Source organism: Giraffa tippelskirchi, chromosome 13 (assembly GCF_054371585.1).
Source record: "Giraffa tippelskirchi isolate mGirTip1 chromosome 13, T2T-mGirTip1v1.2.pri, whole genome shotgun sequence".
Taxonomy (NCBI): domain Eukaryota; kingdom Metazoa; phylum Chordata; class Mammalia; order Artiodactyla; family Giraffidae; genus Giraffa; species Giraffa tippelskirchi.
In genome coordinates, this window is record NC_137287.1 from 118,939,150 (window position 1) to 118,966,134 (window position 26,985).

Below are 26,985 nucleotides of genomic sequence, written 5' to 3' on the forward strand. Positions count from 1 at the left end.
GAGGGAATTGAAGGCTTGCAAGAACTCTCGGGGTGAGAAACTAATCGTCCCAACTCCTAAGGCAGCCCCCAGGGGTGACCTGGCCTTGCCTCCCTCCCAGCCTCCCACATCTCCAGCCACTCTGTCTCACTACACCACTGCCAGGCCCACTTTTTTGTCTCTCAGGCAACCAGACTTGCTCCGCCTCCCAGGGGGCTCACTCTGGTCACTGCCCCCAATGCCTTGGCTTGGCCACCTGCTTCTTGTCACGTAGGCCCTTGTTTCAGTAATCCTCATCTCTTCAGAGAGGCCTTTCCTGACCACTCAATCTAAGTGGTCCCCACCCACACCTCCTGCCACGCTACTCTCTCATCACCCTGACTTCCTGTGTAACATTGGCCGTTTCCTGAACTGCTCTTGGCCTCTGGGCATTGCTGTGTCCAGCGCAGTGGATAAGAGCCCCCACTCTGAGTCAGGTGGCCTGTGTTTGCATCCTGCTTGGGCAAGTTCCTTAACCTCATTGTCCCTCAGTTTTCTCCTGTGTAAGCGGGGCAGTACGAAATGCAAACCGGTTTCATACAGTTGCTGTGTGGATTATTGAGTTACTATCTATAAAGCGCTTAGAACAGTGCCTGGGATGTGGTAAGTACCACAGAAATATTTGCTGTTATTATTAGTCTCAGTGCTTGAAACATACTAGGCGATTCATGCATGTGTGTTGGAGGAATTAGACCTTCATGCTGGGGTGAGAGCACTGGCCTGGTGGGAGGCAGCCTGGTTTTGATGTCTGCTACCCAAGCCACCCGGCCCCTGGAGCACGCTGGAGTTGCTGCTGACTTTCAGCACTTCATTAGATGTTGCAAATCTGAGTGGAGGCTGGCGACGGTCACAGACGGTACTCTGGTGGCCTGGTGATAAGGGGCAAAGCACAGGTCAGACCCAGGAGCACATGGGCCCTTTGGGGGCCCTGGCTCCGGCTGCCCTGACCAAGAAGGCTGGGATGCCCGTCATGTATTTAAGCAGAAGCCTTCCTTCCGTCACTACTCAAGATGAAATCTCGGTACTTGCGGTGGAAAACCAGGCCATTCCTAACAGCTCCTGATAGAGTGGGCCTTTCACTGCTCCATCCACAGTGTCAATCAGCAGGTATTTTAAGTGGAAAACAAGGCACCATCTCCTGTAGTTCCTTCAGCTACAGGGTGTCCTGTTAGTTTAATACTAAATAGTCTTTGACTTTGTTTTACTCTGTGGACCAGCGTTAAGCATTACAGAATTGCCCCTTCCTTTTCTCTTCTCGACAGTTTTGCATTTGGCTCCCTGATTTCTGCTGTTGATCCAGTGGCCACTATTGCTATTTTCAACGCCCTTCACGTGGACCCAGTGCTCAACATGCTGGTGTTTGGAGAGAGCATTCTCAATGACGCAGTCTCCATTGTCCTGACGAAGTAAGTGTGCTTTCTGCAAGCGACAGAACTAAAGGGCCTCATATCGGAGGGCAGATATCCCCGTGCAGCTGCATGTACAGCTGCTTGTCCTGTGGGTGATTGGTTCACTGCTTCTCCGTCCTTCTGTCCTGACAAACCTGTATGTGCCTCAGGACTGTTGTCAAGGCCCAGGGTGATTAGAGGGGAGTCAGCCTGTAGGACCTACGTTTTAGCAGTGCTTTTATTTATTTATCTAGGCCGGGCCACACAGCGTAGGGGATCTTAGCTCCCTGACCAGGAATCAAACCCGTGTGTTCTGCATTGAAAGCGCGGCGTCTGAACCACTTGACTGCCAGGGAAGTCCTTAGCAGTGCTTTTAAATTAAGCCTAGCTTGTAACCAACATCACCAGGGGGTGCTTATTAAATGTTGCATTCCTAGGCGGCACCCTCAGAACTCCTGATTCAGTAGGTCTGGGATGAATCCCCAGAGGACAGCCGAGCAGCCAGTTGAGGGATTATTCCAGGACAGGATTATTCCAGATGAAAGCAGTCGACAGAGGCCCTATTCTCCTACTTGTGAGCCGGTGCAGGGCACCCTCCTTTTCACATCCTGCCTTAAGGTGCTCTAGTGTGAAGGCTCTTTGGAAACTGGGTTTTTTCCAGTTGTTCGTTGGTATTACTACCCTTGTTGATAGTAGCTGAGAAATTAAAGGTGAGTCGTGAAATGTCAGGAAGTCACTGCGGGTGCTTCCCTGGTGGTCCAGTGGCTAAGACTCCTTGCTTCCAAGGCAGGAGGCCTGGATTCGGTCCCTGGTCAATGGAACTAGATCCCACATGCAGTAACTAAAGATTCTGGATGCCACACCTAAGACCCAGCACAGCCAAATAAATAATAATAAATATTTTTTTAAAAAGACAATCCATTGTCTGGGGGGCCAGGTGCCACAACTGTTGAGCCTGTGCTCTAGAGCCCGGAAGCCACAACTACTGAAGCCTGTGCGCCCTAGAGCTTCTGCTCCACAACAAGAGACCCCACCGCAATGAGAAGCCCATGTCCCGCAGCTGGAGAGTAGCCCCAGCTCGGTGCAACTAGAGAAAAGCCCCCAAAGCAACGAAGACCCAGCACAGCCAAAAAAAAAAAAAAAAAGAACCATCCCCTCCACCAAAAAATTATACCAGCTTGGGACTTCCTTGGTGGTCCAGGGGTCAAGAATCCACCTGCCAATGCAGAGGACACGGGTTCGATCCCTGGTCCGGGAAGATCTCACATGCTGCAGGGCAGCTAAAGCCCATGCACAACTACTGAAGCCCACTCACCCTAGAGCCCAGGCTCTACAACAAGAGAAGCCACCACAGTGAGAAGCCCGTACCCCACAACTAGAGAGTAGCCCCTGCTCGCACAGCCAAAAATAAATAAATAACTCTTAAAAAGAATTATACCGGTTCATGAAACACTGATTAATGAGGCCGAATGTTACTCTAGACAAGTCTTTGTTTTGTTTACTGATTCAGCAAAAATTTGTTGCGTACCTTCTGTGTGCTGGGTTCTGCCCTAGGCCCTGGACATACGGCATTGAGTAAGGTGGGCACAAGCGTGGTCCTCATGGGATGATTCACTAGTTCCGCGTGCTGTGGAGGGCAGGTTAGGCACCAGGAGAGCCTGTAAGTGGGCCGGCGGCCTGTGTGAAGGCAGATGTCCCTGAGGGAGGGTCACTGACCCTGAGTTCTGAGAACAAACCGGAGTCAGCTGGAGCCCAGGAAGAATGGCATGTGACCTGCAGGGAGGTGCTGGCGGCGGTGGGGCCCAGCCTGAATAGGAGGAGATGGGGTGAGAAGTGTGGTGGGGAGGATCAGGGTCAGACTGGGTTTCCTCTTAAAAGCAGCAGGAAACTAAGGATGGGTTTTGACCAGACCAATAACCTGATCGGGGCTTCCCAGGTGGCTCAGCAGGAAAGAATCCCCCTGCAGTGCAAGAGACCTGGGTTCGATCCCTGGGTCAGGAAGATCCCCTGGAGAAGAGAATGGCAGTCACTCCAGTATTCTTGCCTGGAATCCCATGGACAGAGAGCAGCCTGGTGGGCTAGTCCTTGGGGTCGCAAAGAGTGGGACATGACTGGGTGACTAACACACACAATAACCTGATCAGATGTACATTGTCAAGGGATCATTCAGGCCCCTAAGTGTTGGGTTCTCCTAGAAAGAGCAGGATGTTTGTATGCAAAGATCGGAGAGGCAGAAGCCCTGGACTGGAGGATGATAGCAGAGGGAGGGAGAGAAGTGGATGGATTTGAGAGAAGGTATAATCAGCAGGAGGAAGATACTTAACGAGAATAAATATTGTAATGGTAAAACGGTTTTCCCTTTGGGGATGAAACCAACAACTGAATTTAACCGCTGCTGACGTTTTACTTTGCTGTCTAACAGTGAAAGGAAAGTCCTTTCCGTTCTACCTCCTAATACCTTCCAGTCCCCACTCTGGGCCTTACCCACAGACGTGTCTTCTTGAGGTGGCTGCATTCTACCTGGCTTCATGCCACAGCTTCAGTTTCAGGTTTTTATCTCACAGCAGCCCCACTCCCCCTCCCCTACTCCATCCTGAAAACACTCTCCGTGACTCCTCTGGGCCTTCCGGATAAAAGACCAGCTCCTTAGCTGGGTTCATCAATAGCCTTTCACAGTCTTGCCCTGCCTGCTGCCCTTGCCTCACCTCTTAACATTGTCCTCCCCACCGACCCCTCCCCCCACATCCTGTTCCTGTGTTTTATCCACAATCATCTGTGTAATTGCAACGTGCTGCTGGACTTCCCTGGTGGCTCAGACGGTAATGAATCTGCCTGCAATGCAAGAGACCTGGGCTCAATCCCCGATCCCTGGGTCGGGAAGATCTCCTGGAGGAGGGCATGGCAACCCACTCTGGTATTCTTGCCTGGCGAATCCCATGCACAGAGGAGTCTGGTGGGCTACAGTCCTTGGAAGTCACAGAGTCAGACACAGCTGAGCGACTGAGCGCAGCACCTGTGTGCTGCTAGCACCTGGAGGCTCCCTACCTCCACACATGCTATTCCCTCTGCGAACGCTTCGTTAGCCTAAAGCGAAACCCAGCCCGTGTGTCATAAAGAACCTGCTTTGACCCCCACCTGTCTGAGTTAGATGCCACCGTGTGTTTCCTCTGCTCTTTCCTGATGTTGACTGAAAATGATGCACAGCATGAGAGTTGCGAGTTCAGTTTTATTTGGAGCAAAATGAGGACTGTAGCCCGGGAGACGGCACCTCAGCTAGCTCTGAGAAACTGCTCCAGAGAGGTAGCGGAGGAAAAAAAAAACTCAAAAAAGAGGCATTGGGGGAAGGTCAGCTTGTATGATTTTGGTGAAGGGCACATTCAGTGCAGTCAAGCCCTTACTTTACAAAAGGTTTTCTGCTAGTCACGAGGAGCTGATGTCATCATGAAGGGATTTAGTGCTCTAGATACAAGGAGATGCAAGGATTGGGATCATGAAATCAGTTCCTGAAAAGAACTCTCCGAAGACCTGTTCCACCAGTTTCCCTGGAGCACAAAGTGCCGAGTTCTCCACCCGGAAGTCCCTTCAGGGGGCATTGAAGGTCAGCAGCACAGGGCTCAGTCTGCACAGAGGAAGATGGCAAATGCCCTTGGCAAGCGCCCGTTTGTGGTTGGCACTGAGATGGTCCTGGTTCCCGTCTTTGTGTGCGTGTCGTCTTATGCTTGGCTGTGCTGGGTATTAGTTTGTACTCATGGGATCTTTCTTGTGGCATGAGAACTCTTAGTTGAATCTAGTTCCCTGACCAGGGATCAAACCTGGGTCCCCTGCATTGGGAGCTTGGAGTCTTAGCCACTGGTCCACCAGGGAAGTGCCCCCATCTGTTTTTCTCCCTTATTAGACTGCAGGACTCCCTAAGGGCAGGGACCTGCTCTCATCTCTGAACCCCCAGAAACTAACACAGTGCCTGTAACAAAGTAGGTGAACAAATAAATGTTTGGCTAACAGGTTGAATGATGGAATGAATGAGTGAGAGATTAAGCAAGAAGTAAGTTTTGAGTCCTTAAGTTAATTTCTAATAACTTTGTCTATAACATTTTAACTTCTTTGTGTTTTTCTTTTATTTCCTAGCACAGCTGAAGGTTTAACAAGAAAAAATATGTCAGATGTCAGTGGGTGGCAAACATTTTTACAAGCCCTGGGCTACTTCCTCAAAATGTTCTTTGGCTCTGCGGCACTCGGCACCCTCACTGGCTTAATATCTGCATTGATATCCTTTTAATATGATGAACACGCATGGCCGGGAAGATTATTTCTAATTACATCCATCACTCGTCATTTTCTCCATTTCCTTAAGGGGACCAATTGTAGTCTAAAGTCATATTAAGGAGGATTTTTATGCTTAGTTTTGGTTTGAAGAGCACTTTAAACTCAAGGATTTTAAAGTTTAACATGTGAAATGTAGCATGTCACTTTTCAAAGCTTAAAAAACATGTACATGGTTGAATATCAGATCTGATTTGGGGGTTTTCTCAGTTCCCAGAGTATGAAAGCTGCATTCAGATGAATTTCATTTTCCACCATCTCACTTTTCACATTAAGAAAATTGGAAATTAATTTCCTTTGAAAAATGTCAAATTGAGCAAATCTCTATCCCACTGAAAGTATTTATCTGGATGAACCAGGAAAGAGCCTTTCAAAATGAGCTCCATCTAAGTTATTCACACTTATTTTGTGGCTTAACAACCCACAAGCTCTTCCAGCCAGAGAAGCAAACTTGTTAAGGCTGCCGACACCTTTATTGCTGTAGAAAATTTGTCATGTTTAAAATAGGAACAGGCACCAGACCATTCCTATGTGAGCCGGAGCCTGTGTGCATCTTGGGGAGATGGCCACCTGGCCTTCCTCCATGAGCAGTTTGTCTTGCAGACAGCCAGAAGAGCTTCTGCCTCAGACAGGCATGTGTGTCTGACGTCCTGTTGAATTTTCCCTTCAGTTCCTATGTCCAGAAGTCTCAAGGCGCTGTTGAGTTGGCTGGCAGCTTCTCATATTGTACCAATAAACAGAATGGAAAAGAAGACTTTCCAGTTCAGTATTTCCCTCTGCATGTATCTCTTTAGAAGGGTGGAGGAGGGGGAGAGCCTCTACCTTAATGAAGCCGAGTAGATGGGCGCTGTGGGCTCCAGCACAGGCCTGCAAACGACAGTCGAGTATGTAGAAGACTCCTTTCACAGGAGCATGAGTTTATAAAGGTCCAGGGACAGGAGAGAAGGTCCTGCAGTAGCGCATTGGTCCCCACGGTTCTGGAAACCCCATAGTGACCTCATCTGATGGAGGAGGAGGCGTGGAAGGGGGACATGGCACTGGAACCGTCCTGGCAGAGTGGGCTGTGCTCAGTCTGTCTGCCGGCCCGGCTCTGCCCCCGCTGCTCCCAGGCCCTCCAAGTCAGCATTTCCAAATGAGTTGACTTGGGCGACTTTAATGTTCCCCTGTTGCTTGTCTCAGGAATTTACATCTCTCAGTATTTTGTCAGATTCCCTTCCTTAAAACAGGAGTCCTCCCTACAGAGGAAAAAGTCCGTAATGACAGATTTTTCACTCCTTACCTTGAGGTGTTCCCACATCTTTGTATCCAGTGTTTACCCTTTCTGTTTGGAAGGCCGTGGTTTTGTGACTTCTCTAGATCACCCATAAGGGTCCTTGGGTTCTTTTTCCTTGACAGTTGTCATTTACGTGCTAAAGCACATTGACTTGAGGAAAACGCCTTCCTTGGAGTTTGGCATGATGATCATCTTTGCCTACCTTCCATACGGGCTCGCAGAAGGGATCTCACTCTCAGGTAAGTGATGGAGAGCATTGAAATGCTGGGGTGGATGGCGTGTTGTCCTGCCTGGGGAAAGAGCTTCTGTCACTTGGGTCACTCTCAGTCACACGACACAACTCAGAAGAGCTTGAGCAATAAAAAGGCTTCCTGGATCTCTAGGGAGAATCTGGATTTAGACCTGGCCGGATGCAGGAACTCAGTGTTCCCATGGTCACCTTTTTCTCTTTACCGCCATCCTGTAGCAGAGATCAGAATATCTCTTCCAAGGTCGCCTCTTTCTCAAAGCAAGCCCTCTGAAAGGCCTTCACTCAAAGCATGGGGTCTGACTGCCAAGGGCAGTCAATCCCTCAGCCCATCCCTGGGCGCTGTTACCCACTGATCTGCATTCTTTCACTATGGTTTTGCTCTTTCCAGACTATAAATGTCATATGAAGGGAATCATGCAGAATGTAGTCTTTTGTGACTTATTTTTTCAGCTATCATAATGTTCTTGAGACACACCACATTTTTACTGTATCCATAGTTTATACATTCTTACTGAGCTGTTTTTTCCATTCACCATCCGAAGGACATTTGGGGTTTTCCAGATTTTGACTATTAATGTGTATATGTCCATTAATCTTGGAGAAATACATAGAAGTAAAGTTGCTTGGTTTTACGGTTCAGTTCAGTCGCTCAGTCATGTCCAGCTCTTTGCAATCCCATGAACTGCAGCATGCCAGGCCTCCCTGTCCATCACCAACTCCTGGAGTCCACCCAAACCCATGTCCATCGAGTCGATGATGCCATCCAACCATCTCATCCTCTGTCGTCCCCTTCTCCTCCTGCCCTCAATCTTTCCCAGCATCAGGGTCTGTTCAGATGAGTCAGTTCTTCACATCAGGTGGCCAAAGTATTGGAGTTTCAGCTTCAACATCAGTCCTTCCAGTGAACACCCAGGACTGATCTCCTTTAGGATGGACTGGTTGGATCTCCTTGCAGTCCAAGGGACTCTCAAGAGTCTTCTCCAACACCACAGTTCAAAAGCATCAATGCTTTGGCGCTCAGCTTTCTTTATAGTCCAGCTCTCACATCCATACATGACTACTGGAAAAACCATAGCCTTGACTAGACAGACCTTTGTTGGCAAAGTACTGTCTCTGCTTTTTAATATGCTGTCTAGGTTGGTCATAACTTTCCTTCCAAGGAGTAAGCGTCTTTTAATTTCATGGCTGCAATCACCATCTGCAGTGATTTTGGAGCCCAGAAAATAAAATCAGCCACCATTTCCACTGTTTCCCATGTATTTGCCATGAAGTGATGGGACTGGATGCCATGATCTTAGTTTTCTGAATGTTGAACTTTAAGCCAACTTTTTCACTCTCCTCTTTCACTTTCATCAAGGGGCTATTTAGTTCTTCACTTTCTGCCATAAGGGTGGTGTCAGCTGCATATCTGAGGTTATTGATATTTCTCCGGGCAGTCTTGATTCCAGCTTATGCTTCCTCCAGCCCAGCGTTTCTCATGATGTACTCTGCATAGAAGTTAAATAAGCAGGGTGACAATATACAGCCTTGACATCCTCCTTTTCCTATTTGGAACCATTCTGTTGTTCCATGTCCAGTTCTAACTGTTGCTTCCTGACCTGCATACAGGTTTCTCAAGAGGCAGGTCAGGTGGTCTGGTAAATTTTCAGGTTTTACAGTAGGTGTATACTTTACTTTATCAGAAACTGCCAGGTGTTTTACAGAGTGACTGGACCATTTTGCATTCCCACCAGAATGTATGGAAAAGTTTCAGCTGCTTCACATCCTTACCAACACTTTATTTTAATTTTAAAAGCTAGCCATGTTGATATAGGTATGTGGCAGTTTGATTTTGATGTGCCTCGATATAGTTTGCCTCATGTTCCTCTTGGGATTTCTTGAACTTCATGGATTTATAGTTTATGTAAATTTTATGGCTTTTATCAAATTTAGTACATTTCTATTGGTTTCTTGAAATTTTTTTCTCTTCCTCCTCTGCTGTTGAACAGAGGGTCACTGGTGTCAAGCGTGGGTTCTCTGTGAGAAGGTCGTGCCCAGGAGGAAGGAGAGAGGACTCTGGCTGTTTTCGCTGGAGAACTTTGTGAACCTCGGTCTCGTTTGTTTTGAATCCCAAGCCAGTTCTCTTGGATAACTCCGTCCCAGTCTCTGCCATCCCATGCTTCTCTTATCTTTTGGCTCTTACATGAATACTACCTGTGAGTCACTGGGCTCTAGTGATTCACTGTTTTTACATGTGTTTTTCTAAATCGTGTCCCGCCCCCTTGAGAGGAACACTGAGTACCTGTTGGCAAACATACATTTCATGCGTCCTTTGGAAATTTGTGATTAAAATAAGGGGATGTTTTTCTTGTCCTTTCTTCAGAGAGGCAGTGTTTTCTGTTTGTAGGGGTTTCGTTTCCTTAGGGACTTGTCTGCACGCTAATGGGGCCAAAGAGAGCTCATGCAAGCCAAGAAGACGCTCGTTCCCCTCTGAGTAACAGGCTGGCTCTGCCCACACTCTGTGGGTGGGATGTTTGTCACGCAGGGTTTTCAGAGAAGAGGGGCTCGGCCTGTTACTGTAAAAGCAGCAACGGGAAGAGTGACTTCCGTGCGGCCCCCTCCTTTCTCCCTGTACTCTGCTCCTGCTGTCACGGAGGTCACCAGGAGCGCCAGACAGCACACGCTCCCTGTGAAAATCTGTGTGTTTAGAACACAGCGATTAAAGGCACCAGACAGGCCTGGCTGGAATTCTACCCCCACCTCTCATGAGCTGTGCGATCTCAGACAGCAGACTGCACCACTGTGAGCTTCCACTTCTTACGTGAAGTGGACATGATAATACAAGTGCCCCCCAGATTTCCCTGGTGGTGCAGTAGGTAAGAATCCGGCTGCTAACTCGGGATCAATCCCTGGTCCGGGAAGATTCCACATGCCGCAGAGCAGCTAAGCCCGTGTGCCACAGTTACTGAACCCGAGCTCGAGAACCGTGAGCTGCAAACTGCTGAGCTTGAGTTCCACAACTACTAAAGCCTGGATGCTCTAGGGCCTGTGAGCTGCAGCTGCTGAAGCCCGAGCACCTGGAGCCTGTGCATGCAGCGAGGGGTCGTCCCTGCTCGGTGCAAGTAGAGAAAACCTGAGCAAAGGAACGAAGACCCAGTACAGCCGTAGATAAATAATTTTTTTAAAAAAGAAATGACGTGAAAAAGAGAAATCAGAGTGACGTAATAGAGCAGCAGAGGGGCAGGAGCATCCCGAGGCGGGGGGTCAGGAAGCTGTTCTCGAAGTGGTGGCGTGGGGCTGAGACCCGCGTGGCGAGAGGGAGCTGGCTGCAGGAGGTGCCAGGGAAGGCAGGGTTGGCAGCGGAAGCAGATGCTGAGGGTCCCAGGTGGTGGGGGGTGGAGCTGGGCTCGCTTCAGGAAGAACAGGAAGACTGGGGCTGGGCCAGGGGGGGCAGAAGCCCTGACCCGCACCGGGTTCTTAGACCTAGAAACAAGTTGGGATTCTGTTATACAGGCAAAGCCAAGTGTTGAAGGACTTTTTAAAAAACCACTGTGCTAGGAATACGTGCCATATCTGTAATATGACCCTGTTTATTTTTAGAGATAGATAAACTTTACAACAGGATGGTAAAAGAGCAGGCAGTCTGCACGTCCAGCTGTTAATAGTAGCTGCCTGTGGACAGGCGGTGTGAATGGAGAGTCTCTTGTCTTACTGTTTACCTCTGAGTCCAGATGTTATAGCACAGTATGTTTTTGATTGGGTCATTAGCAAAACTGACTAGGGCTTGACTCGGCTTTAGCCTTCAAGAAATGCAGTGTGTTTTACCCACAATAAAGGTCAGTGCAGTAGAAATTACACCCGATACTCTTTCAACTCCTGCCTTTTGTACTTGAATCCCTTTATTCCTCAATTACATTTGAAGCCATGGGTTTAACTGAGCCTGGAAATGGATTTCCTCCCACCTCCCTCCCTCTCTCCCTTCCTTCCTTCTATGAGGCTGACCATTTGCTGCGCTGCTGTCCACTTCCTTAAATGCTGCCTTCTGAAAAAAGAAAACATGTCGGGATTCTTCATTCCACGTCAAGTTTTAAGTTCCCAGGTCTTTTATCTCCAGGAGAGAGCCTGCTGGCACCGTCTTTCCCTTCAGTGTCTTTGAGCAGCTGCAGTGGGTGAGGGTCTCTGGTTGGTGATGTCATCCGTGCTTAGGGAGGGCGCGTGAGCTGATCCTGGGGCTTTGGCACCCACTGCTGACCCTGACTGTCTCCTTTAGCCCCCAGAACTTGGGAGTTCCCCTGACCCCAGACTTGACTGGCGTGGGTCCACTCTTTTCTTGACCAGAGAGCCCATTTCTATATGGTCCAAATTCAGCCCCCAGATGGGATTTATCTGTACAGAAAGTTTAAACATTTGAATTAGTTGCTGTCATTAAAAGTTGGACGATTTCTGGGAATTCCTGGAGGTCCAGTAGTTAGGACCCAGTGTTTTCACTGCAGGGGTGTGGGTTCAATACCTGGTTGGAGAACTAGATCCATAGGCTGTGCAGCGCAGCCAAAGAAGGAAAATGTTGGAAGATTTCCTAAGAAGCAGATGTCTGGCATCTCTCAAAAACCAGAAGGAAAGGAAGACTGGTTGGCACTTGGCCCCCATCCACAGAGCTGCTGTCATCCCTTTACAGATGGGCCTGTGCCTTTCTTCCACATGTGCCACACGCCCACTTACTGCTTTTATCTTTGTTTTTATTGTCTGGCCCCTGAGTTTGGGTTTCCAACTCCTGGCCTAGTGCACCAGACTCAGCGGCCAGCCTGACCCCTTCTGCACCGAACCTGTCTCCTTGTTTCCCAGGGGATAGTGGTCTCAGTCCCAAGGGAGCTTCCACATTTCACTGTCAGATCTGACTTGCTGGAGCCTTGGACTTTCTGCAAAGTGAAAGTATTAGTTGCTCAGTTGTCTCCACCTCTGCAATCCCATGGACTGTAGCCCTCCAGCCTCCTCTGTCCATGGAATTCTCCGGGCAAGAATATTGGAGTGGGTCAGTTCAGTTCAGTCGCTCAGTCGTGTCCGACTCTTTGCGAACCCATGAATTGCAGCACGTCAGGCCTCTCTGTCCATCACCAACTCCCAGAGTCTACCCAAACTCATGTCCATCGAGTCGGTTATGCCATCCAACCATCTCATCCTCTGTCGTCCCCTTCTCCTCCCGCCCCCAATCCTACCCAGCATTAGGGTCTTTTCCAATGAGTCAACCCTTCGCATGAGGTGGCCAAAGTGTTGGAGTTTCAGCTTCAACATCAGACCTTCCAATGAACACCCAGGATTGATCTCTTTTAGGATGGATTGATTGGATCTCCTTGCAGTCCAAGGGACTCTCAAGAGTCTTCTCCAACACCACAGTTCAAAAGCATCAATTCTTCGGTGCTCAGCTTTCTTCACCGTCCAACTCTCACATCCATACATGACCACTGGAAAAACCATAGCCTTGACTAGACGGACTTTTGTTGGCAAAGTAATGTCTCTGCTTTTAAATATGCTATCTAGGTTGGCCATAACCTTCCTTCCAAGGAGTAAGCGTCTTTCAATTTCATGGCTGCAGTCACCATCAGCAGTGATTTTGGAGCCCCCAAAAATAAAGTCTGACACTCTTTCCACTGTTTCCCCATCTATTTGCCTTGAAGTGATGGGACCAGATGCCATGATCTTAGTTTTCTGAACGTTGAGCTTTAAGCCAACTTTTTCACTCTCCTCTTTCACCTTCATCAAGAGGCTCTTTAGTTCTTCTTCACTTTCTGCCATAAGGGTGGTGTCATCCGCATATCTGAGGTTATTGATATTTCTCCCAGCAATCTTGATTCCAGCTTGTGTTTCTTCCAGCCCAGCGTTTCTCATGATGTACTCTGCATATAAGTTAAATAAGCACTGGAGTGGGTAGTCATTCCCTTTTCCAGGGGATCTTCCTGACCCAAGGATCAAATCCCGGTCTCCTGCACTGCAGGTAGACTCTTTTCCATCTGAGCCACCAGGGAAGCCTGAGTGTGGGGCTTTCTGGAGTGGCTATTTAATGTCGGTCCTCCTGAGGGCTGTGACCACCTTGTCTGTGGGCAGAATGACAGTGTGGGCAGAAGCCACTCCTGTCACAGTTTACGTGGTTGTGATTCACAGCCCACGTTGGTCAGGCTCCTCTGGGGTTGACTTTTCCTTCAGGGTGGGAACCCCCAAGTCTCAGCTTTGCAGTGAATTGATAACCTTTCTTGAAGCTGGCTGGCGAAACAAAGTCCTTTGAGAGCCCAGGAGCCAGAACCGTCTAGCGCTGGATTGCGCTGAAGGAAGAGAGACCCTTGGGAACAGCTCCACAGAAACTGAAGTGAGCTGTGCCGTGTGCCTCCCCTGGCCTCGTCGGTTCTGGGCTGTCCCTCTGTTTCACCTCACATTGCCTGTGGTGTCCATGGTTTGGGTGCAGAGGCAGGAAGAAGCTCTCTCGGTGCAGGAACTTACCAAGAGGAGCAGATGAATCAAGGGACAGTTGGAAGTTTTGTTGTCTTGTTTTATCTAGTGGAGCAGAGGCTCAGAATGGCTCCTGACTTCCAGAGTCTTGTCACTGCTCTAAAGTCGCAAGTAAAGAAGTCTGCTGCCCTCTCCTTTCCCCTCTCCAAGCTCGTCAGGTGTGACTTGTGGGCAGCGTTGCTGGGATTTCCTAGCCCGGCCTCCTTTTGGGGTGGAAAGGAAAGAGCAGACAGGAATTTGCTCTTTCCTAAAAGGGCCAGGAGATGAAATATTCCAGCTTCTGCTATCTCTCCGGCCAGCAAATACCTTTTTGGTGCCACAAAGAGTGGGGTTTTCCTATATTTTGTAAAGTATCATTTATACAGCAAGCTTACAAGTTGAAACATCTCCAGTGCAGTTCTGTGTTTTTCACTCATTTTTAACTGGAAAGTTAGCTGGTAATCTGTTTCTACAAAATGGCAGAAGTGAGTTAAGTTTTTGCTTATAGAGTTTGACTTGGAATTCACGTATCTTGGCAGCTTGTTTAAAGGCTTTGTAAAAATCTCAGCTTCTTTATATGAAATAAAGACCTCTTTGCTGCTGCGTCACCCGGAAAACAGAGAGGAAGCCCTGTGTTCAGTGGCCTCAGCAGTGATTAGGGGCATGGACAGAAGCTGAAACCCACACGCTCAGAGCACAAGAAAAGCTGCAGACGCTCTCATGGAGACCGTTAAAGAAAAAACACGTCACTTAAAAAGAAAAACATCTTTCTTTTCATATTATAAGGTTAATTCATGTCACCATGAAAATTCATGTGGGAAAATTCAAAATTGCAGTACGACAGGGACTTCCCTGGTGGTCCAGTGGTTCAGAATCTACCTTGCAATGCAGGAGACCTGGGTTCGATCCCTAATCAGGGAAGTTAGATCCCATGTGCCACTAAGCAACCACAGGTACTGAGCCTGTGCGCCTTAACTAGAGGGTCTGTGGGCCGCAACAGAAGGCTCACACGATGCACCAAAGATCCTAGGGGCCACAGCTAAGACCCAATACAGCAAATAAATACATACTTTTTAAAAATTTAAAGTACAGCAAAGTAAAAATCCACCCATTCTTTATACCCAGATTCTTATGTTCCCTTTCTGCCCCAAGAATGATACCTGCCCCCCTTCTATCTGCTAAAGACAATGACGGCTCACACCTGCTCTGCCCTGGTCTCGTGAGGGGCACTTGACATGGCTTCTTTTCATTACCCTCTTAAGAGTTCCACGAGCAGGTACTATTAGTCCCACTGTACAGTTGAGAACACTGAGGTTTGGGGAGGGGAAGAACCTTGACCCAAGGTCACCCAGCTGGTAATGAAGCTGCCAGAGAGCTGAGCCCTTAACATTCCTCTGGGAAGCCTCAGGTATTACTTTCTTCTCCTTTTTCTTAAAACACCTAACACTAGAGGCTCCAGGCACTTGTAGGGAGTGTGAGACATGATTTGCTTATCCCACGGCAGGTGCTTTTCTGCTCTGTTCATGTCTGTGTGCTCCGCCCCTCTGTCCCTCTCCAGGCATCATGGCCATCCTGTTCTCAGGCATTGTGATGTCTCACTACACGCACCACAACCTGTCCCCGGTCACCCAGATCCTCATGCAGCAAACCCTGCGGACCGTGGCCTTCTTGTGCGGTGAGTTCTGCCTCTGTGCGGTCCCGTGTGGGCCTGCCCAGAGCTCCTTGTTCTTCCTCCCTCTGTTCTAGGAGTCCTTTGAGATCTTCCCTGGCAGAAGAGGCAGCAGAATTCCTCAGGGCCAGATACCGTACTCCCTTATCTTTTGTTAGTTCCTCTGGCTTTCACATTCCATAAAGAGTTCTAATACCTAACAGGTGCAACTTTTGATTCCTATAACTTTAAGACCAAAAATAATGAGAACTGCTATAATTACGAACATTTGAGACGCATACATCTACAATATGTGAAAATGATATTTCCAAAAACCTATTCCTTGGAACTGAGATTGATAAGGGTTAGGTGAAAAAAAGACTCCATAGGACTTCCGTGGTGGTCCAGTGGTTAAGACTCTGTGCTTCCACTGTACGGGACGAGGTTCGATCCCTGGTCGGGGAAGTTCCACACGCTTCGAGGTATGGTCAAAAAATGAAAAAAGACTCTGTAGTCAAAAAAGAGTTTGGGAAATCCTGGGGTAGGTAAAGTTTAACAGGGACTTCCCTGGTGGTTCAGTCCACCTTCCAGTGCGGGGGACTTGGGTGAGATCCCTGGTTGGGGAACTGAGACCTTCATGTCGCCTGGCAACTCAGTCCATGCACCGCAACTGGAGAGCTCGTGCACCGCAACTCAGGATCCTGCACGATGCATTGAGGAGCTCACGTGCCGCAGCTAAGACCTGACACAGCCAGAGAAATAAATATATAAATATGTATTTAAAAAATAATAATAGTAAAGTTTAACAAATTTCCGAACTGTGAGACTTTTCAGCTAGCATGCGTTGTGACTCTCTAAGAAAGAGAGAGTTAGAGCATTTCCTGAAATTTCCCAAGCATTTCTTGGTTCACAAGTCTCTTGAAGGACTGTTGGGCTGATCCTGCATTGGGGGGGAGGGGTAAGGATCAGGGCCACACTGATGTTTCTCTCCAGCAGTTTCAGTGCGGCACCGAATTCTGATGAAACCCAGACCCCCCAAGTTTATACCTGGGAGTGAAGGCCCCTGAGTGACTCCCCTGCTTGTCATCGTCAGCACCACCCCTGGCATTTCAGTGGGGATCTCATATCCAAGCAGTAATTCCACACTGTCACAGACTAGGGGTCAGGGGCAAGCTGTGCAGAGACTTCATTCCACAGACAGGGAGGCTCAGGTCCGATGGCTTGAGTGCTGTCTCGTAGCTAAGAAGCAAGTCTGGAAGCCGGTCTGGCCCTTCCTAGCCCAGTGGGTATTGTTTGCACAGCACCTTTCTCAGAACGTCATGGCCAGCGACTCTGAGTCTCACCACAAAGAAATGTAAAGCAAAACATCCATCAGATTCTATTTTGAACCCATAAGATTTTAAATTTGGTGGTTCCCCACTTCTGGCAGGAATGTATAGAAAATAGGCCCTGTTGATGGGCATGTACATTGATGCCATCTTTTTAGGAGAGTCATTTGTAGCATCAGTCAGAATTTCGGAGGCACATGTTCTTTGGACCCAGTGATTCTACTCTCGGGAATTTAGCTTGTGCACAGGGGTGTTTGTTGTCACTTTTTCTTTGGGGAAGGTCGGGGGAGGTGCACCCAGGAGTATGGGATCCTAGTTGCCAACCAGGGATGGAACCTGAGCCCCTGCATTTGAAGCATGGAGTCGACTGCAGTCCAGCAGGGAAGTCCCTGTTGTAGCTTTCTGAATACTAGAAATAGAATCAGTCTAAATATCCATCACAGATTCATTTTTAACCATGACTTATCCATATAATCATATTCATGCTGCCAGAGAACAGCATTATCTAGATCTGAATGTGTTCTAAATGAGCTGATTTCAAAAGATGACAAAAATATTTGATAAGAAAAACATTCAAGGAGGAGAAGGATACATATATTGTCCAGCTTGTAGACTTGTTCAAAAGGGATACACATTTGAAGAAGGAAAAAAAAAAACCAAAAACCATTGCTAAAATGTTTTAAAACAGCCTTGATGTTTTATGATGTTCAACTTTTAAAAGAGTCTTGGTCTGCCTGGCTCCAACGCTGTTCTGGAGGATGTCACAGTCTAAGCAGGGAGCCTAGTGCTAGAAATTTATAAGGTACTTTTTCTTAGGATACACAAGTGACTGCTTGTATGGCAAGAGTAAACGTCAGCTTCTCTTGGACTTGTGGAGTGGAGCCAAGAGTTGAAACGTATCTCTTCCTGCAAATTCTCAGGGTGTAAGCCTTCTAAACTTTGTGGTGGCATTAAATATGTGAAGTCAGTCATGGGCTTTGTCCGCTCTGCCAAAGAAGTTGACAAAGGGCCCTTTCATACTGCTCACGTGGTGTCTGCAGCCACTTTGCTCTGAATTTCTGCCACTTTGCCACAGTCAGGATCCTTGCTAATCACAGTGTTCAGCAAGTGGACAGATTCATATATTTATCCTCGTCCCTGGGTGGGAAAGTATTTATTTGCATGGGTATTTGACAGCTGGCTCATTTAATTAGGAGGTTCTGAATAGCAAGCACACGTTGCTTGTTGTGATAGAAAAAAAAATGAGAGAATCAAAGGACAAGCTTGACCAAGATTTTCCAGAAAATAAGCAAAGTGTTATACTGGATTCTGATTGACTTCTGAAATGTTTGTTTGCATAACAAGCCCAACCTGTCTTGGAAGAAAATAGTTGAGGCTGAATAATCCATTCTTTGGTTTGTTTCAGAAACATGTGTGTTTGCATTTCTTGGCCTGTCCATTTTTAGTTTCCCTCACAAGTTTGAAATTTCCTTTGTCATCTGGTGCATAGTAAGTATTTTCCTTGTTTTTTTATTTAATGACTTATTTGTAGATCAATAACCACATATTCTGGATTCATTTATGTAACTGTTAACTGGTCATAGTCAACAGCTACATAGACAGCCTCTGTTGCAAGTTTCTTTTCGTTAAAAAATCATAAACATACAATAAATGGGAAAGGGTGAAATTAAATATCCCAAGAAAAGAATTTTTGCTTGGTTTTTAATTTTATGTGACCTGTTGCATTGTATAGTTGCTAAGTTGTATCAGACTCTTTGCGACCCCGTGGACTATAGCTTGCCAGGCTCTTCTGTCCGTGCAATTTCCCAGGCAAGAAGTGGAGTGGATTGCCATTTCCTTCTTCAGGGGATTTTTCTGACCCAGGGATCAAAACTGGGTCTGCTGCATTGGCAGGCGATTCTTCCCCATCTGAGCCACCAGGGAAGCCCTGAATAGTTATAGTCTTCTTCAGAAATTATCAGTTCCTCTGGGTCTTCCCTGATAGCCCAGTGGTTAAGACTGCGCGCTTCTACTGCAGGGGGCACAGGTTTGATCCCTGGTTGGAGAACTACGATCCACAGGCTATGTGGAGTGGGACACAGGTGTGCACACACGAAATACCAGTTTTTAATGTTAGATGGTGAAAGCAGATTTCAGAACTGAATGGGTAATTGATGATAACCACGTAAAAACAGTATGCATAGAAAAAAATATGTAAGAAAATATACCAAATATTCACGATGGTTGGCAAACTGGGGATGATTTTCTTTTCTACTTTTCCTGGATGATTATAATGAATATACCAAATTCTTACTATAGTTTCCTCCAAATGTGTCCACATATAAGAGTGATTTTGGACACTTGTTCACGGTAAAGATTCCAGGGCCCTTCCGTCCTCTGGAGATTCATCCTGAGGCATCATCATCCCCAGTGATTCTTATCGTCAGGTAGACTTGGGAAAGTGTTATAACGGGACAGGAGAGGGGTGTTGGCAATAGAAGACAAATTAAGATATGCCTTTAAGAAAGGAAAATAGAAGTTTAATGATTTGAATTAAAATCAGATTTGAGAAACGGGAGAAAAATAAATGTTTCAGCATTTAAAAGAAAGGTCCACCTCCCTCAGGCACCTGATGAAAGTGACCTGAAGGGCAAGTGTTCAGGTGTTTCGCCCCGTGTCCCAGGCCCCTCATCTGTGTCCCTCCTGTCTCTGCTCCCTCCGTGTGAACCCGTCTCCCATAGGTCCTCCTGCTGAGTCATACCCCCGTCCCGAAGTTGATGTCTGTTGTCTTTTTAGATCCTCTGTTCAGACACTTACAAAGGACACCTTGTTGAGTTGAGTTACTTGTTGAGTAATCCATCCTGAGTTAACTTTTATTACCAACCCCACTTAACAAGACACAGCTATTGAGAGGCAGGCTTTTTTTTCAGTCACTGCACCTACCATGTGCAGACCAGTGAGGCCTTCTTCCTGTTTGGCATATGGGGAACCTGAGGCAGAGAGGATGGGGAACCCAAAGAAGAAAGATGTTTTTCTGTTTGCAGTCTGGGCGCTTCTGCCTTAGTCAGCACGACCTCATGGCTTTTGCCACTGTTACCTGTCCTCCAGCCTCAGGACAAGAGAACAGAAGCCGAAGTCTTTTACAGAAAGTCTGATGGCCTCTAGTGTGGTCGCGGGGTGGGAGAGGCCGGTTTGGTCACGCCTGGAACACCAACCTGGGGGTGGAGGACTTGACCTCAGAGGGTGAAGCAGGGAGGTGGCGATCTCAGCCATGGGCCCGGAGGGAAAGGGTGGCGACTCAGTTTCCCCCCAGCACCTGGTCAGTCTGGCCCTGCCGCCCCTGGAGGCGGCCTGTGCCGCTCAGATGGAACACCTCAGGCTCACACAGTGGCCCAGGGCGTGGGCACTGGGGACTGAGCCGGGCTCGGGGGACTAGGCTCCACCACTCCCCGCCTGTGTCGGCTTGGGCCGCTTGGTTCACACTTAACCTCTCTGTCGCAGTTTCCTTGTCTCTAAAATAGAGACGGTAATACCTACCTCATAAAACCTTTGGAAGGATGGAAATTGGATAAGATAATGCATATAAAATGCTTAAAACACTGTCTGGCATATAACTGTTAGGTGATTGGGGGCAATTATTGTTAACTTGACTTTCCAGGGCACGCAGTCCAAAGCACACTCAATTCATGCTGGCTAAAAGGATAAACTTAGACTCCCCACAATATAGCCTGTGGCTGTATTGTTCTGTTCAAGTTCGTGGTAATGAGAAGCAGGATGAAGAAAGGAGAAGGAAATGAATAAGTAGTTCTAAAAAGCCACTTAGATAAGATTTGGACTTTACATAAAACTATATTTTGTTAAAATCGACCTGCCTTTGGAGATGGCTAGGAACTGGCAGGGTGTGTGTGACCTCCTGTTAGAACCTACCTGCATATTTCTTGTGCTCAGGGAGCAGCATTTACAGGCATGGGTAGGCCATCTTCCCTCCTGCCCTGAGGAGTGGGGCCCCGATGGGAGAGGCAGGAACACCTTGTCTGTCCCCCCAGAGCTAGCCCATCCCACATCCGGGCACCTTCGGAGGAGCCGGGTGGCCCTTAAATTAATCCCTCTTGGCGTTGCTGAAGCCGTCATTGATACCCTGTTAGTCCTCTCTTTCTGACAGTAGAAACATAACATACAGAGCTTTAATCCTTTGCCACACATAGAAACTGGCATCCCTGCATCTCTACCTAGCATCAAGTTCATGTCTTTGATGACACAGGGATGCTGCTTTTATCATGGGTGTGTTACCAAGTCTGTGTTCACCTTGATAAGCTTGAAGAACCGGAGGTTTCTGTGTAAGACTTCGTCTGTTGCTGTTTGCAGGTGCTTGTGCTGTTTGGCAGAGCGGTGAACATTTTCCCCCTCTCCTACCTCCTGAATTTCTTCCGCGATCATAAAATCACCCCAAAGATGATGTTCATCATGTGGTTCAGCGGTAAGTCCAATCTCAAGTGAGCCATGGAGGAGACCGTGTCATTAAGGCACAAACTGGCCTTTTGGAGAGTGGACGCGGCTGTCCCCGGAGCCCTTCCAAACCGAGGGGGCCTCATCAGCCGCCAAAATCCACGCACGGCCCTTCACGGGCCGCGCCCCTCCCCACATGCCCCCAGCAGGGGAGTGTGCCTGCCCCACAGACGGGGAGACCAGGCTCAAGGGCAGAGGGCTTGCTGGGGGTCGAGGGGCCCCAGGGGGCAGGGCCAGGGTTTGCCCCCCGCCCCCTGTTCCAAGGGCAGCAGCACACACTGTGCGTGGTGCCGCTCTATCTGCACGCTTTCCAGGCTGAAGGGGCAAGGAGCTCAAATACTTTGAAGTTAACTTTATTATTTATGTACTTATTTATGTTTTGACCCACCCGGTCTTCGTTGCTGCTCACAGGCTTTCTCTAGTTGCGGCATGAGGGCTTCTCCTTGCGGTGGTGTCTCTTGTTGCCGAGTGCAGGCTTTAGGCCAGACATGTGGGATCTTCTGGGACCCAGGATCAAAACTCATGTCTCCTGCATTGGCAGGTGGATACTTAACCACTGAACCACCAGGGAAGTCTAGGAGCTCAAAATTAAAAGGTTAAAGTTTAAAGCTTTTTGTACTGCAGGCTAGATTTGGATTTTTATTTTTTATTCAGTCACTAAGTTCTGATAGTTTATTTGACCATTTCAGCTGCCATTCAGTCCCATATTCTCCTTTTCTAAAGGATGGAAATAATTCCATAAATCTTTGGCTCCTAAAGCACCGGATCTGTAGACATTTTTAAATTTACTTATTTCTTTGTGGGTTCAGAGTATAGCAATATGCTTTATAGGCTGTTTTCTCTCCAACAGCATATCTGTACATTCCTTGAAGATTTCTTTTTCAAAAGATCTTGTTTAAAGTGTGTGTGTGTGTGTGTGTGTGTGTGTGTGTGTGTGTGTGTGTGTGTGTGTGTGTGTGTGTGTGTGTGTGTGTGTGTGTGTGTGTGTGGAGGACATGCAGGTAGTTAAGTGTGTATTTATGTGTAGATAGTGAAGGATACTTTTTTCTTAAATCTTTTTTTGCCAGTGAGGGGGAAAAAAATTATAAGGGAGTTAGTTGATCCAAGGTCTTCAAAATCTGCCCCCCCTCCTGCCCCGTAAAAAAAGTCTAAGAAATGTATGAGGCATTTTCCAGTTATATGAGCTCTTTGGGGGTAGGGAGGCATGGAAGAGAGACCTCTGCGGGGACGTGTGGGGGTGGTTTAAACAGGGAGGCATTCTGGTTCTAGGCATTCTGAGGCTGTGCAGGCCTCTCTGCATTGAGTCCCTCCCTCTTTCCTGGATCCTCAACTTGTCTCCATGAGCTCTTCCATCATTTCAACAGTTAAACAGACTCCTTTTCCCAGCAAAAATCCAACAACTTCAGCCAATACCCCTCCATCTCTTCCCATTGTGGCCAGACCTCTTGAGCCAGCTTTTCTCACCCATTTTCTCCAGTTCCTCATGAACTGTCCACAGGGCTGGACTTGGCCTTGCCTGGATCACCAGCAGCCTCCTGCCGCCAGACCTGGTGGGTGCTGGTCAGCTCCAGCCCCCCACCTTCTCAGTCTGGTGCTCCTTCCTCCCCAGCCTGCGCTCTGACTGGGGCTCCCCACTTCCCCTCTTCCCTGGCCTCTGGGCCTGCGCTGGCCTCCCTCCTCTCCCCGGGGGTCTCCCCTCTTCCTGCACCAGCACCTCAGTCAGCATTGGCCCCCCAGGACTCCGTCTCAGACCCACCTCGTCTCTTGGGCCCTCACAAGCCCACCTGTCTTGTGGCCTCAAATTCCCACCCTCTGACCCAGCCTTTCCTCTGATCCAGACCGCAGTGTCTACATCCTCCTTGGGTTTCATGGAGCCCTTGTGAGCTCATTGTCTAGGACTGAACCCACCTTCCTGCCCAACCTGCTTGTTTGCCAGCAGCCCCCTTCCACAAGAGACAATAACTTGTTTTATAGCAGAGGTGTGGCTCCCTCTGTTTGCTGTGTGCACATGCTGTTCTGTGCCAAGGCATTTCATCTTCGACCACCTTCAGGGCAGGCCCTGCCTTGTCTGGTTCCTCGTCCCGGCCTGGGAGGCTGCTGGGACAGGCGGGGGCCAGGGGTGAGCCCAGGAGCCAGACTCTGACCACATGCCCAGCCCACTGGGCACCCTCCGGGCCCTTCCCTTCCCTGGTCACCCAGACTTTCTCTCTCCTGGGACCTGTTGCTTCCACTCCCCGTGTCTCTCTTAGATCCACCCTTTCCTCCTCTCTGCTGTGTCCCCGTGTTGGGTCCAGGCTGCAGCAGCCAGCCCCGGATCGCGCTGTGATGCGCCAGCCACCCGGCCTGGGTCAGATCCTATACCTGTGCTCCGCCCTTCCGCTCCTCACCTCACCCACCGTGCTCCTTAGGGCCCTCACGCTCGCTTGAGTCCTTCTTTGGTGTCTCTCCTCCCAGCCACTTGAGGAGGCCCTGTCCCCTCTCCACGGAACTTTCTAGCGAGAACTTGCCATTTCTTAGCGCATCCATGCCCCAGTCCAGCCAGCAGCCTCCTGGGGACCAGAGCAGGAAATCAGGGGGAGGCCCACACGCGGTTCCCCACGCGCAGGCGCAGCATCCTCGGGCGCACCGGGCGCTGTACGGGTGGTATCCTGGGCTGTTGCCCGTGGAGCACGGGCCCTGGGAGGACACCTCACTTGCAGCCCCGGCCCCTCATCTGTGTGCCGTGAGCGTGACAGGACCAGCTCTGGGGGGCTTCCTGTGAGGCTCTGATGAGGTTGTGCTCGCGGAGCACAGCCACCCCCCTCCCCGCACGGAGGGCTCGTCTGTACCAACGTGAGCGCCGGGTGGGATGAATCCCCACCACGATGCACCTGGCGCCGCCCGGCCGGGACAGGGCCCCTCACCTGGGCCGCCGGGCCGCCCTGTGAGGCGGGGACGGAGGAGGGTGTCCCCCAGGCCCCTGTGTTTGCGCCCATTCTCCTCACAGCCCGGAGCCTCACGGGCTGAGTCTGCGCCCTCCGGTGGGTGCGGGAGAGTGTCGGAGCGGCAGCGGTGCCGGGCTGGACCCATGCTGCCCCGAGAACCATGGCGCCCCCTGCCCCTCTTCATCCCCTCCCTGTCGCCCAGGCCTGCGGGGCGCCATCCCCTACGCCCTGAGCCTCCACCTGGACCTGGAGCCCATGGAGAAGCGGCAGCTCATCGGCACCACCACCATCGTCATCGTGCTCTTCACCATCCTGCTGCTGGGCGGCAGCACCATGCCGCTCATCCGCCTCGTGGACATTGAGGACGCCAAGGCACGCCGCCGGAACCGCAAGGACGTCAACCTCAGCAAGACCGAGAAGATGGTCAGTGCCGGCCGTGCGGCGAGGGCGGGGTGGTCCCTGCGCACCGCCAGGAAACGCTGGGGCGAGACACGCTCTGAGGGTGCCCAGCCCCTGAGCACGCACTCAAGCGCATGGCGCACGCACACTCGAGCTGCATACATGTCGGCTTCCCACACAGAGGAGGAGGTTGGACTCAGGGTCTGGAGCCTGGCTCTTTGGGGTGGGTTGTCTGCCAGCCTCGCGAAACCCTGGAGGTGGTGATGTGTAGGTGGCAGCGGGACATGAACCCCCTCTCAGGGTCTCCCAGTAATGCCCCTCCCCTGCCAATAACCACCCCACCCCTTCGGCCAGGACTGGACGAAGGTTTCCAAATCACCAAATGACAAAATCACCTCACTCCCCAGCATTTAGTAGAAGCCTCCTGTTGGGGCATGAGAGGAGGAAGGCGCTCAGAGAGGTTCGGAGGGTCCGGCGAGCAGGCGCTCTGCCAGGACAGGAGAAGGCCTGATTTGGGGCTGGAGGTGCTCAGGGCCAGTTGCAGTGAGCCCAAGGCCCCTGCTTGCCTCTGCCTCCTCCAGGCCCCTGTGCCCAGAGTCACTGAGGTGGTGTCTTTCCCACCTGTGTTTCCCTCGAGCTGGGTGCAGAGCCCTGGCGGGGGGTCCGCCTTCCTGCACCGTCCTCTGCTCTGCACACATATTTCCAGAAACACATCTTCTGGTTTTCCTGAGGCCATCAGTAACTTGACTTAGTCATGGAAGGCACAGAAATCCTCAGCCAGAAGATGGGGAAAGGATGTGCCCACTTGTCACTTGGACAAGTCCAGTCCAATCTGGGCAGATCTTGGCCTCCAGTCTCTGCCCAGGGCCTCTGCAGCCAGGGTTGTGCAGGGCAGCTCCTTCCGATGACCTCCGGCTCAGAGGGCCCCGCCCTCTCAGTACCGCTTCTCCCCCACCCCCTCGTCCCGCTGTCTTGTCTGCTTTTAACCAAAGCCTAAGTGTAGGTTCTCAGACCTTTTAGTGGGAGTCGTAACTGGTGGAGGGCTCCAGGGTCTTGCAGGTCTGGAGCGGGGGCCCAAAGAATTTGCATTTCTAACCCATTGCCAGGAACTGCAACCACATTTGGCCAAGCCCAGCTCAAATAGAACCAGGATGTGCGCTCAGAGGGGAAGCAGCTGCCGTTTGGGGCTTGTTTTCATTGGTGCCTGTGCTTTGCTTGGACTGCCTTAGGTCTCCCTGATAACCTGCAGGAAGTAGGTGGTCATCATTTGTGATCCCCATTTTGCAGATGAGAGCACTGAGGCACACTGAGGCCAGAGCACACAGCTGAGGTCCCACAGACTCTTAACCACACTTGCCATCCCCAGTCTTCAAGGTGGGGGTTCCTGGACCAGCCGGATCAGTGGGAGCTTGTTAGAAATACAAATTCTTGGGTCCTGTCCTAGACCTGCTGAATCAGGAGCTGCAGGAGGGCCTAGTGGGCCCTGTGTTATGTGGCTCCCCAAGTTCCAGGCGATTCTGGCACCAGCCCCAGTGTGAGAAGCACTACTCCATGGCAGGAACATGCCCTCTCTGCCCCTCCCCCTCTCCCACCTCCTACACCTGGAAGGCACCTGTGCTTGGGGGCAGGGGTGCAAAACTGCCTTTGGTGGCCCCTGCAGAGGGTGGGTGGTCCTATCCCTCCCTCTCCAGAGCCCATCAGGATTGTTCCTTCTGCCCTCTCTCCACTTGACCAGCAAACCCCACAGTGGGCCACTACAGGCAAAAAGCAACAAAAGCTGCCTTCTTGTTCAGTCACTGGTACAGAGACAGCCTAGAACGGCTCCCAGTCCTGGCTGCACACCAAGCCCTAACCCTGAGCTGCTGACCTACTCACAATCTGACTTCCCCGGGTGTCCATCACGTTCCTACACACCTTCCTGCCTCCCTTCCAGCTCCCAGGAGGCCCCTGGCTGCTGCAGTTAGGGTTGGAGACTCAGGGGCCCAGGGCACAGGGGTGCGAGCTAGGCTGGGTGGTGTGCGGGCTTCCAGGCAGGGTCAGCTGACGCCCCCTGGGCTGCCTCCGCTTCCCCCGCAGGGCAACACCGTTGAGTCGGAGCACTTGTCGGAGCTCACGGAGGAGGAGTACGAGGCCCACTACATCAGACGGCAGGACCTCAAAGGCTTCCTGTGGCTGGACGCCAAGTACCTGAACCCCTTCTTCACGCGGCGGCTGACCCAGGAGGTGGGACGCAGGCCAGGGGCCAGAGCGGGGTGGGCAGGGAAGGCCCACATGCCGGGTGGGGTGGGGCTGTCCTCCCACTCAGCTTTCTCTCCTTCCCAGGCTTGAGGGCTGGATATGCTTCTGGGGCTTGGCATCTGCTGTTTCTCCTCGGCTGCCTTTTTTAGTGCTAGTTTAATAATGGGCTTGTTGACAGTTTGGTTTCCCTGGATGGTAGGCTTGGGACATTGACCAGCTTCCGAACTCGGCTGAGGAATCTCAGCCCTGCTGTGGCCC

At 50.1% G+C, this 26,985-nt stretch overlaps 1 protein-coding gene across 9 annotated transcripts in view; it reads left to right on the forward strand.

The window, feature by feature from the left end:
- Positions 1–26,985, forward strand: part of SLC9A8 (solute carrier family 9 member A8) — a 70,626-nt gene that overhangs the window by 38,074 nt on the left and 5,567 nt on the right. For 8 of the 9 annotated variants that reach the window (XM_081560259.1, XM_081560261.1, XM_081560253.1 and 5 more), the window contains 8 exons: positions 1,281–1,424; positions 5,532–5,670; positions 7,133–7,238; positions 15,264–15,380; positions 18,087–18,169; positions 21,026–21,137; positions 24,293–24,513; positions 26,566–26,712. In XM_081560259.1, the coding sequence (XP_081416385.1) occupies positions 1,281–1,424; positions 5,532–5,670; positions 7,133–7,238; positions 15,264–15,380; positions 18,087–18,169; positions 21,026–21,137; positions 24,293–24,513; positions 26,566–26,712 (1,069 nt within the window). Of the gene's footprint in view, positions 1–1,280; positions 1,425–5,531; positions 5,671–7,132; positions 7,239–15,263; positions 15,381–18,086; positions 18,170–21,025; positions 21,138–24,292; positions 24,518–26,565; positions 26,713–26,985 lie in introns of all 9 variants that reach the window. The other variant, XR_014073916.1, reaches the window with a different exon arrangement.